The 15,589-nt window shown below is 43.6% G+C and overlaps 1 protein-coding gene across 1 annotated transcript in view; it reads right to left on the reverse strand.

The window, feature by feature from the left end:
- LOC144595281 (PC3-like endoprotease variant B) overlaps window positions 1-15,589 on the reverse strand; it is a 560,764-nt gene that overhangs the window by 247,354 nt on the left and 297,821 nt on the right. Inside the window, exon 7 of the mRNA XM_078402585.1 lies at window positions 10,439-10,521. Coding sequence (XP_078258711.1) covers window positions 10,439-10,521 — 83 coding nt within the window. The remainder of the gene's footprint in view (window positions 1-10,438; window positions 10,522-15,589) is intronic.

Here is a 15,589-nt window from a genome sequence, read left to right on the forward strand (position 1 = left end):
CCTTAGTTTAGTTTAGAGATACAGAATGGAAACAGTCCCTTCGGCCCACCGACACCACGCCATTCACCAATCATCCATTTATAGACACAAAAAGCTGGAGTAACTCAGTGGGCCAGACGGCATCTCTGCAGAAAAGGAATAGGTGACGTTTTGGGTCGAGACCCTTCGTCAGACCGAGAGTCAGCGAAAAAGGAAACGAGAAATATAGACAGTGATATGTTCTATGTTTTATCCCACTTTGGCGTCTGCTCCCTACACAAGGGGCAATTTACAGAAGCCAATTAACTGGCAAACATACTTACGGAGGGGGTAAGTTAGACCAATAGGCCACTTCTGGCTTATTATAGTCAATGAATTGGGTGCCTCCTGTGTGAAGTTAGAACATAGAAAGGTACAGCATTGAATCAGGCCCTGGTGCACAATGTCCATGCCCAACATGATGCTAAGTTAAACTAATCTCCACTGCCTCCACGTAATCCATGTCCTTCCAATGCCTGCATATCCATGCACCTATCCAAAAGCCTCAAATGCCACTATCGCATCTTCCTCCATGTCCTCCCCTGGCAGAGCGTTCCAGGCACCCACCACCTTCTGTGTTGCCCCACATATCTCCTTTAAGCTATATCTCTCTCACCTCAGGAGAAGTTTGCATGTTCTATCATATCATCATATCATATATATACAGCCGGAAACAGGCCTTTTCGGCCCTCCAAGTCCGTGCCGCCCAGCGATCCCCGCACATTAACACTATCCTACACCCACTAGGGACAATTTTTACATTACCCAGCCAATTAACCTACATACCTGTACGTCTTTGGAGTGTGGGAGGAAACCGAAGATCTCGGAGAAAACCCACGCAGGTCACGGGGAGAACGTACAAACTCCTTACAGTGCAGCACCCGTAGTCAGGATCGAACCTGAGTCTCCGGCGCTGCATTCGCTGTAAAGCAGCAACTCTACCGCTGCGCTACCGTGCCGCCCATGCCCATCTCCCTATGACCATGCAGTGTTTCTCCAGAATGTCACTGAAAATTGCCCCTAGTGTGAAGGTGAGTGGTAGAACCCACGAGAAGTTGATGAGTATGTGCGGATAACAATGGGATTTGTGTAGCATCAATGTAAATGGTAGCTTGATGGTCAGCATGGACTTGATGGACTGAAGGGTCTTTTCCAAATCTGTATCTCATGTTTCAGCCTGATCTGTCCACATTATTTTCCATAGTGAATAGCATCTATTCAATGTTTGATTGAAATATTTTATTTGCAATGCATAATCTCATTCCTTCCTTCAGAAATGAAAACGCAGCTTATCACATTCTAGATTCTTTTATTTTTAAGAGCAGATTGAAAAGTGGGAGGTGTTGGTGAATCCGGGAGCAATAAAAATGTGAGCTGGTGGCTGGTAGCCAAGAGAAAATATAGGCCATAAATAGGTTTCAGAGATAAACAGTAACAACGGCACAGCGGTAGAGTTGCTGCCTCATAACGACAGTGACCTGGCTACAGGTGGTGTCTATATGGAGTTTATACATTTTCCGGATGACCTCGTGGGTTTTCTCCATGTGCTCCAGTTTCCTCCCACGCTCCAAAGATATACAGGTTTGTAGGTTAATTGGCTTCAGTAAAAATTATAAATTGTCCCGAGTGTGCAGGATAGTGCTATTGTGTAGGGGTGATCGTTGGATGGCAGGGCTTGGTGGGCTGATGGTTCTGCTTCCTCACTGTATCTCTAAAGTCTAAAGATTTCAACAGCAGATCGGATATAGAAAATGTTCAAGCTTGAGATTGGCAGAATGGCAAAGTTTTTCACCACAAACTAAAAGGGGGGGGGGGGGGGGAGGGGGGGGGGGAGGGGGGGCAAGGAAGAAGGCTAACATTTCTTATGTGATTACAGAGCCATTGTAGGCTGCATTTGCCTTTGAGGATATTTAGTTTTTTGTTCAATTAAATTACAACCAAGCTAAATGTCACTGATGGGAGCAATTGCCAACTGGGGCAATGTCCAATAATCCAAACATGTGCAAGGCTCCAGCACCAAATTCACTGTATTAATTAGCTGCATATCAGAAAATGACAATAAATTTAAAGAAATGTTTATAAAGAATAAATTGGATTCTCTGGTATTTGTATTCTGGGTCATGATAAGCCAAAAGGTTGGGTGTTTTGACTGAGTGTAGATTGTAAACAAAATTTGACCTGATGATAATGACTTCAGCATCCAGTCAATGCTCAGCTGCCTTCATGCATAATCCACAGGGCCACTTTGTAAATGGGGCCAGAGGAAACAAGCTGGTGCGAGTTGATACCGCACATGCACATTTTAAAGGACATCTGCTGTGTGAGTTTTACTGGCAAGGTCAGCATTTAATGTTTAGCCTTCATTAACTTTTCAATGTTAATGGTGATCTGCCTTTTTGGACCACCACCGTCTATGTGGTGAAAAGATCCTCAATGTGTTATATGAGTGATTCCAGGAATTTGATTCAACAATGGTAAAAGACGCCAAATTTAAAAATAAAATCAGGATTGGTTGTGACTTGAAGAGGAGAGGTTCAGAATGGAGGAGGAATTTCTTTAGCCAGAGGGTGGTGAATCTGTGGAATTCATTGCCACAGATGGCTGTGGAGACCAAGTCATTGGTTATTTCTAAAGTGGAGATTGATAGGTTCTAGATTAGTACGGGCATCACATGTTACGGGGAGACAGCAGGAGAATGGGATTGAGACGGAAAAATAGATTAGCCATAATTGAATGGTGGAACAAATTACCAAATGGCCTAATTTTGCCCCTATGTCTTATGGTCTTATGACCTTGCATGTTCACATACACCTGTTCTCCTTCTCCTTCTAAATTAGTAGTGATTGTAGTTTGGCAGGTGCTGTCATACAAGCCCTGAAGAGTTTCTGCAGAGCATCTTGTACATGGGCCAATAAAATTGTTTACACTTTTGAATGTTAAACTTCGAGCCATAAAGTTATCGTCATACAGCAGGCAAACATGTCTTTTGACCCAACACATCCTCACCAACCAAGGTTTATAGCTGAGCTAGTTCCATATGCCTGCATTTGGTAATATCCCTCTAAACCTTTTTGATCCATAACCTGTCCAAATGTCTTTATAATTCTATCCAGCGCTGCAGCTTCCTGTAGTTGCTCGCTCCATATACCTGCAACACAATGTAGAAAAAGTTGCCTCTCAGGCCCCTTCCAAATCTTTCCGCTCCATCCTTATATCTGTTTCCTCTAGTTTTAGACTCTCCAACGCTGGGTAAAGACTGTGACCATCATGTCCCACATGTTTTTATATACCTTTACAAGGTCAACCTTTAACCTCCTATACTCCAAAGAAAAAGTCCCAGCCTCTCTTTATAACTCAGGGTTTCCAGTCTTGGTGATATTCTTGTGAATCTTTTCTGCACCCTTTCCAACTAAATGACATCCTTCCTACTATTGAGTGACCAGAAAGGTGTACAACACTGCAAGTGTGGTCTCACTAACAACTTGAACAGTTGGAACAAATGTTCCAAATCCTGACTGATGAAGGCAAAGGTGTCAATCATCTTCTTCACCACCCTATCTAGTTGCAACACTACTTTCGATACAAAACGATGCAATAAGATATGATAGAACTTTATTTATCCCAGCAGGGAAATTGGTCTGCCAATAGTCATAAAATGCAACAAGATACATGAAACATGAAATTAAAGGGACGAGTGGAAAGTCCAGGATTGGGAATGTGCAAAGATTGGGGGGGAGGAAGGGGAGTCGGTCTACCCCTCGACAGAAGGGGGAGGAGTTGTACAGTGTGATAGCCACAGGGAAGAAGGATCTCCTGTGGTGTTCTGTGCTGCATCTTGGTGGAACCAGTCTGTTACTGAAGGTGCTCCTCAGGTTGACCAGTATGTCATGGAGGGGGTGAGCTCTATATTCCAAAATGATCCGCAGTTTGAGGAGCATCTTCCTCTCCAAGACCACCTCCAATGAATCATGGGACCATGTACCTGCACTCCTACATCTAGTTGTTCAACAACACCTCCAGGGCCCCACCATTTACTGTTTAAGTCAGCTTTACTGGACTTTGGACTTTACTTTATCTTGCAGTAAACATCATTCCCTTTTTCCTGTATCTGTACACTGTGGACGGCTTGATTGTAATCATGTATAGTCTTTTCAATGACAGTATAGCATGTAACAAAAAAGCTTTTCACTGTACTTCTTCACATGACAATAATAAACTAAACTGAAGCCGTCAGAGACTCCTCCTCACTCACCACATTCAAAACATCACTGAAGTCTCACCTGTTCAGCACTGCCTTCAACCACTGACCGTCACCTCACCTTCTGTCTCCTTTTTTCTGTTCGTTTACTTATTTATCTATTTATTCACTTCTCTATGTTCTAGTAATCCCTGTAAAGCGTCTTTGAGTGTTTGAAAAGCGCTATATAAATGTAATGCATTATTATTATTATTATTAAGTAAACTGAGCTCTGTTTAACTTATCAAAATGCAACAACTTATATGTGTCCATATTAAATTCTATCTGCCATTCCTTGGTCTATGTTGTAACAAAATAGTCTGCTTAATCCGCAGATGAAATAGTCTGTTTAACATAGTCTGTTTAACCCTTACATTACATATGTCTCTAGGTCAAGGAGATCTTATTGTGATCTGAGATAACTTCTTCACATCCACTACACCACCAATTTTGGGGTTATCCACAAAGTTATGAGCCATGTCAGCAACATTGTCATATAAATAATCAATATAGATGACAAACAACAGTGGACCTGGAACACTGTGACATGCCACTGAACACAGGCCTTCAATCTGAATAAAAACCCTCCACTACCTCCTCTGTCCTTCCACCATGCCCATTTTGTATTTACCTGGCTCTCTCACCCTGGATCCTAGATGATCTAACCTTCAGGACTTATCAATACCTTCGATTTGTACCAGCATCTGCAGTTATTTTCTTACATAACCTTCAGGACTTGCCTAGATGCTGGGCCCTGTCAACGGCCTTGATAAAGTCCTTGTAGATAACATCGACCACCCTGCCCTCATAGTACGACCTTTCTGTCATGGGCCTCCTCCAGTGCCATAGTGAGGCCCACCGGAAATTGGAGGCGCAGCACCTCATATTTCGCTTGGGCAGCTTGCAGCCCAGTGGTATGAACATTAACTTCTCCAACTTTAGATAGTTCCTCTGTCCCTCTCTTCCCCTCCCCCTTCCCAGTTCTCCTTCTATCTTCCTGTCTCCACCTATATCCTTCCTTTGTCCCGCCCCCCTGTCATCAGTCTGAAGAAGGGTCTCGACCCAAAACGTCACCCATTCCTTCTCTCCTGAGATGCTGCCTGACCTGCTGAGTTACTCCAGCATTTTGTGAATAAATACCTTTGATTTGTACCAGCATCTGCAGTTATTTACTTACCCTACCCTCATCAGTCTTCTTCCTCACCTCTTCAAAACCGGAGTCAGGTTTGTGAGATATGATTTCCCATACATAAATCCATGCTGACTACCTCATCAGTCCTTGCCTTTCCAAAGGCTGGTTGACTCTGTCTCTCAGAATTCGGATGTTACGTTCACCTGGCTGCAGTCCAAGGATGCACTTGATAAGGCCCTTGGAATTTATCCACCTTAATGTCTCAAGACCGCCAACATTTATCTTTTGTAATGAGGAGATGTTCTAATGCTCCATTCTTCATTTCAACGACACGATACGATAAAATAAAACTTTATTCATCCCTGGAGGGAAAGTGGTCTGCTGACAGTCACAACACACAAAAACTAAATTTAAAGTGAAGACAAAAAGAAAAAGACAAGCGACTGTTGGCTGGCTGCTGTGTGCACAGCACCTTCACCGGAACAAACAAACAAACAAACAGACTTATCCCCTGGGCAGAGGATTGTAAACTAGAGTGCCCCCCCCCTCCCCACACCAGGTCCCCCTTTGTTCTCCCAGCGGTCCCCCCACGTCAGGTCCCCATTGTCTTCCCCTCCCCCCTCATGCTCATCGACCGTGAGGCCCCACCTCCACTGAGGCTCCTGTTGCTGCCGAGGCGCACACTGCTGCCGAGGCGCACGTTGCTGCCGAGGCGCACGCTGCCGCCGAGGCCCCGCTACCGCTGCCGAGGACCCACTGCCGCCGCCGAGTCTCCCACGTCCGTCAAGGCATCCGTTAGCTTCCAAGACCTTCTCCACGAGAAATATTAATCTAACACCTTGCCCATTTCTGTAGATCCACACATGGATGGTCACATTGAATCATAAAGGATCCTTTTCTTTCCCGAGTTACCCATTTGCCCTTGTTCTCTCTGAGGAGATGGGGATGAGAGCTGTTTCTTGAATCTCCATGTTTTATCACGCTCCAGAAATGCCTCACAGATGGCAGAAAGACTTTCAGAAAACCAGAAGTTGAGCCAGAAGGTAAGTACAGTACACGGTTGTTTCAATTATTTATCTCAGTGAATGGTCATTTCCTGAATGTTGATTTTGGAGTATCCTTCAAAGAGGATGCTTTCACATGGCAAGAGCAGTGATTAGATATGTTGGAGTTGGCCATTATCCTGTGTAATGTGCAGCTAATACTAGTTTTGTTTAGTGTTTTTATGTTATTTTTAGTTTTTAAAGAAACAACAGAGAAACAGGCCCAACAGTACGATCCCACCTGCCCACACTATTTCTATGTTATTCCACTTTCTCATCCAGTCCCGACACACTAGAGGCAATTTACAGAGGTCAATTAACCAACAAATCCGCATATCTTTGGGAGGTGGGAGGAAACCCACACAGCCACAGGGGGGATGTGCAAACTCTGTGCGTACATATGATTCGTAATTGTCCAACTCAACAAAGCTACAATCTAAACAGAAAATTCCATACGGACAACACCTGAAGTGAGGATCGAACTGGGGTCTCCGGCACTGTGAGGCAGCAGCACTACCAGCTGTGCCACTATGCCAATGTGCCAATGTTACCAATGATCTCATGACTAAATACCGCTTGGCTTTTGTGCATGCAGGCACAAGGGGCTTCATTGTCTGAGAAGCTGTAATTCAAGGAAGGCTTTTTTTCACTTAATGTTACATGCAGTCACAGTCTCCCCCTCTCTACATACTTAGAAAGGGATCCAAATGCCATCCCCTCCTTCTATTGATTCTCCCCCTGCCTCACACATGAAGGCCTGTGCCAAGTTTGTGCGATTGCCAGGTTGAGAATGGTAACTCGTGGCGATTAATTATGAGAACTTCTCTTTAATGTACTGCAATATGTCCAGAGCAGCCCCCACTGCAGATTACCAGAGGACACCAAGTGTCTGCTCCTTTATGCTGTAGGTAGCACCACATCTCTCATTGTAGAGGTGAGCTCCCCTTTTGCATTGGGTCCTTGGAAGCAAGAACAAGGTGGACTGAGGGAAATCCTTGTCCATAAGTGGTCACCCATCTGTCTAGAATGGTCTGCTGAGGGCAGAGCAGACAGTTTGCAAATAGAAGGCACAGCGAGAGCCCCTGGCTAGCTAGCATTTTCCACCAAGATGTTGTGCATAAAGACGCAGACCAGCTCAATATTCAGCAAGAGAAATCATTAATGGTTCTAACACGTGAGGTGAGAGGGGAAAAATGTAATAGTAACCTGAGGGGCATCTTTTCCACACAGAGGGTGGTGGATATATGGAATGGACTGCCAGAGGAGGTAGTTGAGGCAGGTACTATAAAGACATTTGGACAGGTATGTAGATGGGGAAAAGTTTAGATTGATATGGGCCAAATGCGGACAGGTGAGACTAGCATAGATGGGCCATATAGGTCGATTTATTCACAAAATGCTGGAGTAACTCAGCAGGTCAGGCAGCATCTCGGGAGAGGAATGGGTGACGTTTCGGGTCGAGACCCTTCTTCAGACTGATGTCAGGGGGGTGGGACAAAGGAAGGATATAGGTGGAGACAGGAAGATAGAGGGAGATCTGGGAAGGAGGAGGGGAAGGGAGGGACAGAGGAGCTATCTAAAGTTGAGGAAGTCGATGTTCATACCGCTGGGCTGCAAACTGCCCAGGCGAAATATGAGGTGCTGTTCCTCCAATTTCCGGTGGGCTTCACTATGGCACTGGAGGAGGCCCATGGAGGAGGCATATTGGTCTGCATGGGCAATAGCTCGATGACCTAAATTCTCTTTTTTTCACATGGAATTGTCAAGCTGATGTGGATGTTCTTGCTTGCATTGCACCATTGGGAAGGCTGCCCAATGTGAAGAGGATGAATTTGCTTCATCTTCCAAATGCAGTGATCAGTTACAAACCAAGATATGTCCCTGGTGTCACCAGAAGCAGCCAGGGGAAATAAATTAAGAAAAGTAAATTGTGGCCACAATCCTCTTAACGGCCCTGAGGAAAGTAGTTCTCACACCATTCGATGGCTGCAGTGGCAGTATCATCTGGCATGTCTTTGTTTAAGGCAGAGCCTTGACAGTTCCTGTGGCACATGGAAATATCAGCCCTGGCACACAATCTAATTCAATCGGATTTCACAATGGCAGATAAGGAGATGAGAGGTATCAAAAGATTGTTTCTTAATTATTTTGCTTTCTGTTTTAAATTATTTTATGTGTTTTTAAATAACTACATTTTTACCTTTTAAAGCAATTAGTACTTCCTAAATGAATTACTTTGGTTTTAAGGTGTAGGAAGGGACTGCAGATGCTCATTTAAACTGAAGATGGACACAAAAAGCTGGAGTAACTCAGCGGGACATGCAGCATTTCTGGAGGGAAGGAATGGGTGACGTTTCGGGTCGAGACCCTTTTTCAGACTGAATGTCACGAGAAAGGGAAACGAGAGCATCCAGAGATGCTGCCTGTCCTGCTGACTCCAGCTTTTTGTACCTAACTTTGGTTTTAACCATGCCGCTGAACATTATAGGCACCTGCAAGGTGTTAAAATCCATGACATCTGTAACCAAAGATATTTTCTGGTGCCCCTCAGGAGGTTATAGGAGCAGGAACTTTGAATTATGCCACACAAGGCCAAGTATTTGCACAGGCCGTTTCACTGGACCCAAGGGTCCAGGAGGGATTGCATCTGATGGGTGCGGCCGCTGTTGGTGGTGGGCTTATCCAGCAAGATCCGACTCCCAAGGACATAAGGAATACTTTTCCCTGTTGTACCATACCAAATACCTATCGGTCAAGAAAGTCTAATATGCTCTACAATTATTGGATCTATTTTGGGTTTAATAATCAATCCACTTTCTATTCTTATCTGTTAATACCAATGTATGCATATATTTTACTCTTACTTAGAAATATAATGACTATTATATACTTTTCATGTACAAACTAGGAACTGCAGAGTGCAGAAACAAAGAACTGCAGATGCCGGTTTAGACACAAGGTGCTGGAATAACTCAGCAGGTCAGGCAGCATCTAGAGTCGTAGAGTCATACAATGTGGAAACAAACCCTGTGGCCCAACGTTGCCCAAACCGACCAACATGTCTCATCTACATTAGTCCCACCTGCCTGCAATTGGCCCATATCCCCCTAAACCTGTCCTATCCATGTACCTGTCTAAATGTTTCTTAAGCATTGCAATAGTACCTGCCTCAACTTCCTCATCCAACAGCTCATTCCATACACCCACCACCCTTTGTGTAAAAAGGTCACCCCTCGGGTTCCTAGTATATCTTCCCCCCCATCACTTTAAACCTATGTCCACTGGTTCTCAATTCCCTTACTCTGGGCAAGAGACTGTATGTTTACCCAATCTATACATCTCATGATATACACCTCTATAAGATCACCCCTCATCCTCCTGTGCTTCAACGAGTCCTAGCCTGCTCAACCTGTCCTTATAGCTCAGGCCTTCAAGTCCTGGCAATATCCTTGTAAATCTTCTCTGCACCCTTTCCAGCTTAATAACATCTTTCCTATAACACGGTGTCCAGAACTGAACACAATACTCTAAATGTGAATTCACCATAGTCTTATTTTACTGCAGCATGACATTCCAATTTCTATATTTGTAGTGTCTAATATGCTGAACAATTATTACATCTATTTTGAGTGCAATAATCAATCCACTTTCTATTCCTTTCTATTAATACCAATAAGTATGTAAATAATTTACTCTCACTTTGAAATACAATGACTACTACACCCTTTCCATGTACAAACAAGGAACTGCAGATGCTGGTTTACCAAGGAAAGACACAAAATGCTGGAGTAACTCAGCGGGTTAGGCCTCATCCTTGAAAAACATGGATAGGCAACGTTTCGGGTCGGGACCCTTCTCCAGACTGCAGATGTCGGTTTATAACAATTGACTCAATAAGTTACTCCAGCACTTTATGTCCTTTCCATGATTTCGTTTGATTGTATTTTGCCTTTAAAATAGATTTGAAAGATATAATTTTATGCTAATAAATCAGTTGAAATATCTCACCCATTAGAGGGATCCGCATAATTAGGAATTGGATCGTGTTGATCATCAAGAAAGTCGTTGAAATCAAAGCTGGCGTCAGGATCCTGCAAAAGAAAATAGTGAATGTGAAATAGAAACAAGAAACTGCAGATGCTGGTTTACGAAGGAAAGACACAAAATGCTGGAATAACTCAGCAGGTTAGACAGCATTCCTGGGGAGCATGGATAGGTGACGTTCCGGGTCGGGTCCCATCATCAGATTCAAGAAGAGTCCCGATCCGAAATGTCACCTATTCATGTTCTCCAGACTGCTGCCTGACCTGCTGATTTACTCAAGCATTTTGTGTCCTTCCATTGTGAACGTGGCACTTTGCTTTGCACACTCATCAGTAAGTTACGTAAGCGAGTGACAATGTGAGCATCATGCATATGCTGTGAGTTAGCAGTAATGTGAATACCCACAATTTCATACTGCTTATATCTCCTCAGGGTTAGTGTACTTTTATACACCACATGTCTGCCTCATTGACCACAACTTCAACTGGCAATATTTAGTTCAGAAACTAAATATCCCTTCAGAAATATGAAATAATGGTTTTCAAAACTCTTCAAAACTCTGAAGAGTCCCGACCCAACACATCACATACTCATATTCTCTAGAGATGTTGCCTAACCCGCTGAGTTACTTCAGCACTCTCTATTTTTCTAAACTAGCATCTGCAGTTCCGTGCATCTCTCTTCAAAATGTCTGGCATTGCTGCTCAATGACATGGACGGCAAGACCACAGCATCTGCAGGTGTGGAGGGAAGCTAGCTCAGGCTTAAATTTAGTTTGTTTACTTTTAAAGATACAGCGTGAAAATATGTAAATGATATATGATATCACCCCGCATGGGATATATGCACATGTTAGTTGTTATTAGTCTTCTATAAAGTGCTAAAGCACATTTTGAAGACTCCAAATGACCTCTGACATATTGTATAAGCGTGCTACATTCACAAAATACATTTCAGTTTATATAATGCATTTAGACAAAACCAATCACTTTGGGAATAAAAAGTGCTTTGGAGAAGCTTTGAAGAGTCATAGAGTCGGACAGCATGAAACAGGCTCTTTAGCCCATCTTGCCCACTCTAACCAACATGTCCCATCTACGCTGGTCCCACCTGCCTGTGTTTGGCCCATATCCCTCTAAACCTATCCAACCATGTACCTGTCTAAATGTTTCTTAAATGTTGTGATAGTACCTGCCTCAATACCTCCTCCGGCAGTACGTTCTATACACTCACCATCCTTTGCATTAAAAAATTGCCTCACAGGCTCCTATTTTTGAGTGGACATATGGAACGTGCTGCCTGAAGAGGTAGTTGAGGAGATGCTATAACGGTATTTAAAAGACATTTGGACAGGTAAATGGTTAGGAAATGTTTACAGGGATATGGGCCAAATGTGGGGAAATGAAACTAGCTTAGATGGGGGCATCATTGTTGGCATGGACGAGTTGGACTAAAGGGCCTTTTTTCATGCAGTATGATTCATATCATATCATATCATATATATACAGCCGGAAACAGGCCTTTTCGGCCCACCAAGTCCGTGCCGCCCAGCGATCCCCGTACATTAACACTATCCTATACCCACTAGGGACAATTTTTACATTTACCCAGCCAATTAACCTACATACCTGTACGTCTTTGGAGTGTGGGAGGAAACTGAAGATCTCGGAGAAAACCCACGCAGGTCACGGGGAGAACGTACAAACTCCTTACAGTGCAGCACCCGTAGTCAGGATCGAACCTGAGTCTCCGGCGCTGCATTAGCTGTAAAGCAGCAACTCTACCGCTGCGCTACCGTGCCGGTATATATTCTTTGAATATATCCCTGAATATTGAATTTCCACCAAAGATGGACACACAATGCTTGAGTAACTCAGCGGGTCTGGCAACATCTCTGGAGAAAAGGAATAGAGACATTTCAGGTCTGAACCCTTCTTCAGACTCCTAAAGCAGTCTGAAGAAAGGTTCTGACCTGAAACTTCACCTATTCCATTTTGTCCAGAGATGCTGCCTAACCCACTGAGTTACTCCAGCATTGTGTTTCTATCTTCGGTATAAACCAGCATCAGCAGTTCCTTCCTACACATGTTGAATTTACACCTTTGATCACCATAATGGTTATCAGATCAGCCATTTATCTCTTTAAATTCTTCATCTCTATTTGTGCTTCTAGTTCATTGTTTCGGATATCAGGGGTATTTTGACATACTACCTTTGTCATGTTACTACCTTTCATTGCATTAACCCCATCTATTGCATCTGTTGAATCTTTATTTACCCATTGCCCTGCCTTTCATTCTATTTTCCTGCCTTTCATTTCTATCATTGCATTCACTGTTCAGATACTGTGTGGGGTGAAAGATACTGAGACACACTACAAATTCCATTTTCTAAGATGATGGGTACTGTTAACTTATGAGTGAATACTAATTGTTTACATCCATAAACTGTTCTCAGTTGCTGCTAATGCCTGTCTGAACAATGAAAACAATTGAGAGACATAAGGAACAAAAGATGCTGGAACCTTGAGCAAAGCTCAGGGTGACACAGTGGTACAGCTGGTAGAGTTGGAAAAACATTGGAAATTGTTCCTAATGTATAGGATAGTGCTAGTGTATGGTTGATCGATGATTGGCGTGGACTCGATGTGCCGAAGGGCCTGTTTGCGTTGATTCTCAAAAGTCCAAAGAGTAAAGTCGCTGCCTCACAACATTAGGGTTCCGAGTTCAATCATGACCTCAGATCCTGTCTGTGTGGAGGTTGCACCTTCTCCTTTTGACTGCGTGGGTTTCCTCCAGATGCTCTGGTTTCCTCACACATCCCAGAGATGTGCAGGTTAGGAAGTTAATTGGCCTCTGTAATTTGCCATCTGGTTTGTCGGGAATGAGATAATGTAGAACTAATTTAGATGGGTGCTCTACGGTCAGCGTGGTTTTGGTGGGCAGAAGGGCCTGTTTCCATGCTGTATCTTTAGTATCTTTAGCACGGTGGCGCAACGGTAGAGTTGCTGCCTTACAGCGAATGCAGCGCCGGAGACTCAGGTTCGATCCTGACTATGGTTGCTGTACTGTAAGGAGTTTGTACGTTCTCCCCGTGACCTGCGTGGGTTTTCTCCGAGATCTTCGGTTTCCTCCCACACTCCAAAGACGTACAGGTATGTAGGTTAATTGACTGGGTAAATGTAAAAATTGTCCCTAGTGAGTGTAGGATAGTGTTAATGTGCGGGGATCGCTGGGCGGCACGGTCTTGGTGGGCCGAAAAGGCCTGTTTCCGCGCTGTATCTGAAATATGGAAAAAAAATATATAAACTAAGGTGCTGAAAGAACTCAACAATCAGGCCACATCAGTGGAGGGAATGGACAGGCAACGTTTCAGGATGGGACCTTTCTTCGGATTGAAAACATTTACTTTAATTTAGTTTATTGTTATGCGTAGTGTCAAAAGCTTTTATTGCCTGCTAAACAGTCAGCGGAGAGACAATACATGATTTCAATTGAACCATCCACAGTGTACAGATACATGATATAGGGAATAACGTGAATAACGTTTAGTGCAAGACAAAGTCCAGTAAAGTCCGATCAAAGATAGTCTGAGGGTCTCCATTGAGGTATATGGTAGGTCAGGACTGATCTTCCAACAACAAACGCAACCACTGGGGAAGGAACCTCACCATCCATTCTGTCAGTGTATTTAAAGAAGGAGCCGTGGTTTCTAAGAAAACTTGTAGAAAATACGGTGGGAGATAGGAAAGCAGTAAGTGCACTGCCAGATGCGGGAAGATCCTATATTTATGCTTCGTCTCTCTTCGGTTGGTTTACTGCTTCAAAATCTGACATTAACACATGAGTAAATGTCAAACCTGACTTTATAGTTCAGGGACACAGAATATCAATCATCTTATACAGACACAGGAAAACACGAACGTAAGAAATAGGAGCCAAATATGCCATGTGAATGCTTGACTCCATCCACGCTTCATGTTGCCCGGGAAATGCAGCCAACATAAACAAAGATAGGCACAAAAGACTGGAGTAATTCAGCGGGTCAGGCAGCATCTCGAGAGACAAGGAATAGGTGATGTTTTGGGTCGAGACCTTTCTTCAGACCCGACCCGAAACATCACCTACCCCTTTTCTCTAGAGATGCTGCCTGACCCGTTGAGTGTCTATCTTCAGTTTAAACTAGCATCTGCAGTTCCTTCCACCACATAAACAAAGACTTGTACCACCACGGTCGTTAATTCTCCCTGGTCCCCTCTGGCAGAAGATTGAAAGCGTGCACTGCCAGTCTAAGGAACAGCTTCATCAAAACTGTTATCAGGCTTCTGAATGGTCCTACCGAAAGCTGGGGTACTGTCCAATTCACCTCTTCCCCATTATGGACATTATACCCCTTTATTGACCCCTCTATGGCTGTGCCACTGTGCCACCCATATTTTCGATGATACAAATCTTTTTTCCCTGAGTAATCTGCAGTTGAATATTTGTGAAAATTTTGTTTTAGGGTAGCCTTTTTCTTCAGCTCTGGTTACAGCTTCAACTCTACAGACCAAGAATTAGATAGATATGGCAAAGGATAAATGCACAGTCTTTTTTCCGGAACAGGGGAATCAAGAACCAGGGGACATAAGTTTAAGGTGAGAGGTGAAAGATTTAATAAGAACCTGAGGGGCAACTTTTTCATACAGAGGGTGGTTGGTATATAGAACAAACTGCCTAAGGAGGTAGTTGAGGCAGGTACTATAACACCGTTTAAAAAGCATTTGGACAGGGACATGGATAGGACAGGTTTAGAGGGATATGGGCCAAATGCGAGCAGGTGGGATTAGTGGAGATGAGGCATGGGCAAGTTGGGACGAAAGGCCTGTTTCCGTGCTGTATGACTCTATGACTATTTAGAAAGCATTATTTTAATTTTGTTTAAAAATAAGGCAGTACAATAATGTGACTGTCAGCACGTTTTCTAGTTTCTCTCAGTCAAAGGAGAGTGAGGTTTGTTGATGTACTCTTCCACCTAAATGGCAGCAATGGACTCTGATATATTAAAGCGTTCTCTTCTAAAGCCCCAATGGATTTCTCATTTCATTTCTATTCACTCCTAAACTTTCTATGATAC

This window comes from Rhinoraja longicauda, chromosome 7 (genome assembly GCF_053455715.1).
Source record: "Rhinoraja longicauda isolate Sanriku21f chromosome 7, sRhiLon1.1, whole genome shotgun sequence".
NCBI lineage: Eukaryota > Metazoa > Chordata > Chondrichthyes > Rajiformes > Arhynchobatidae > Rhinoraja > Rhinoraja longicauda.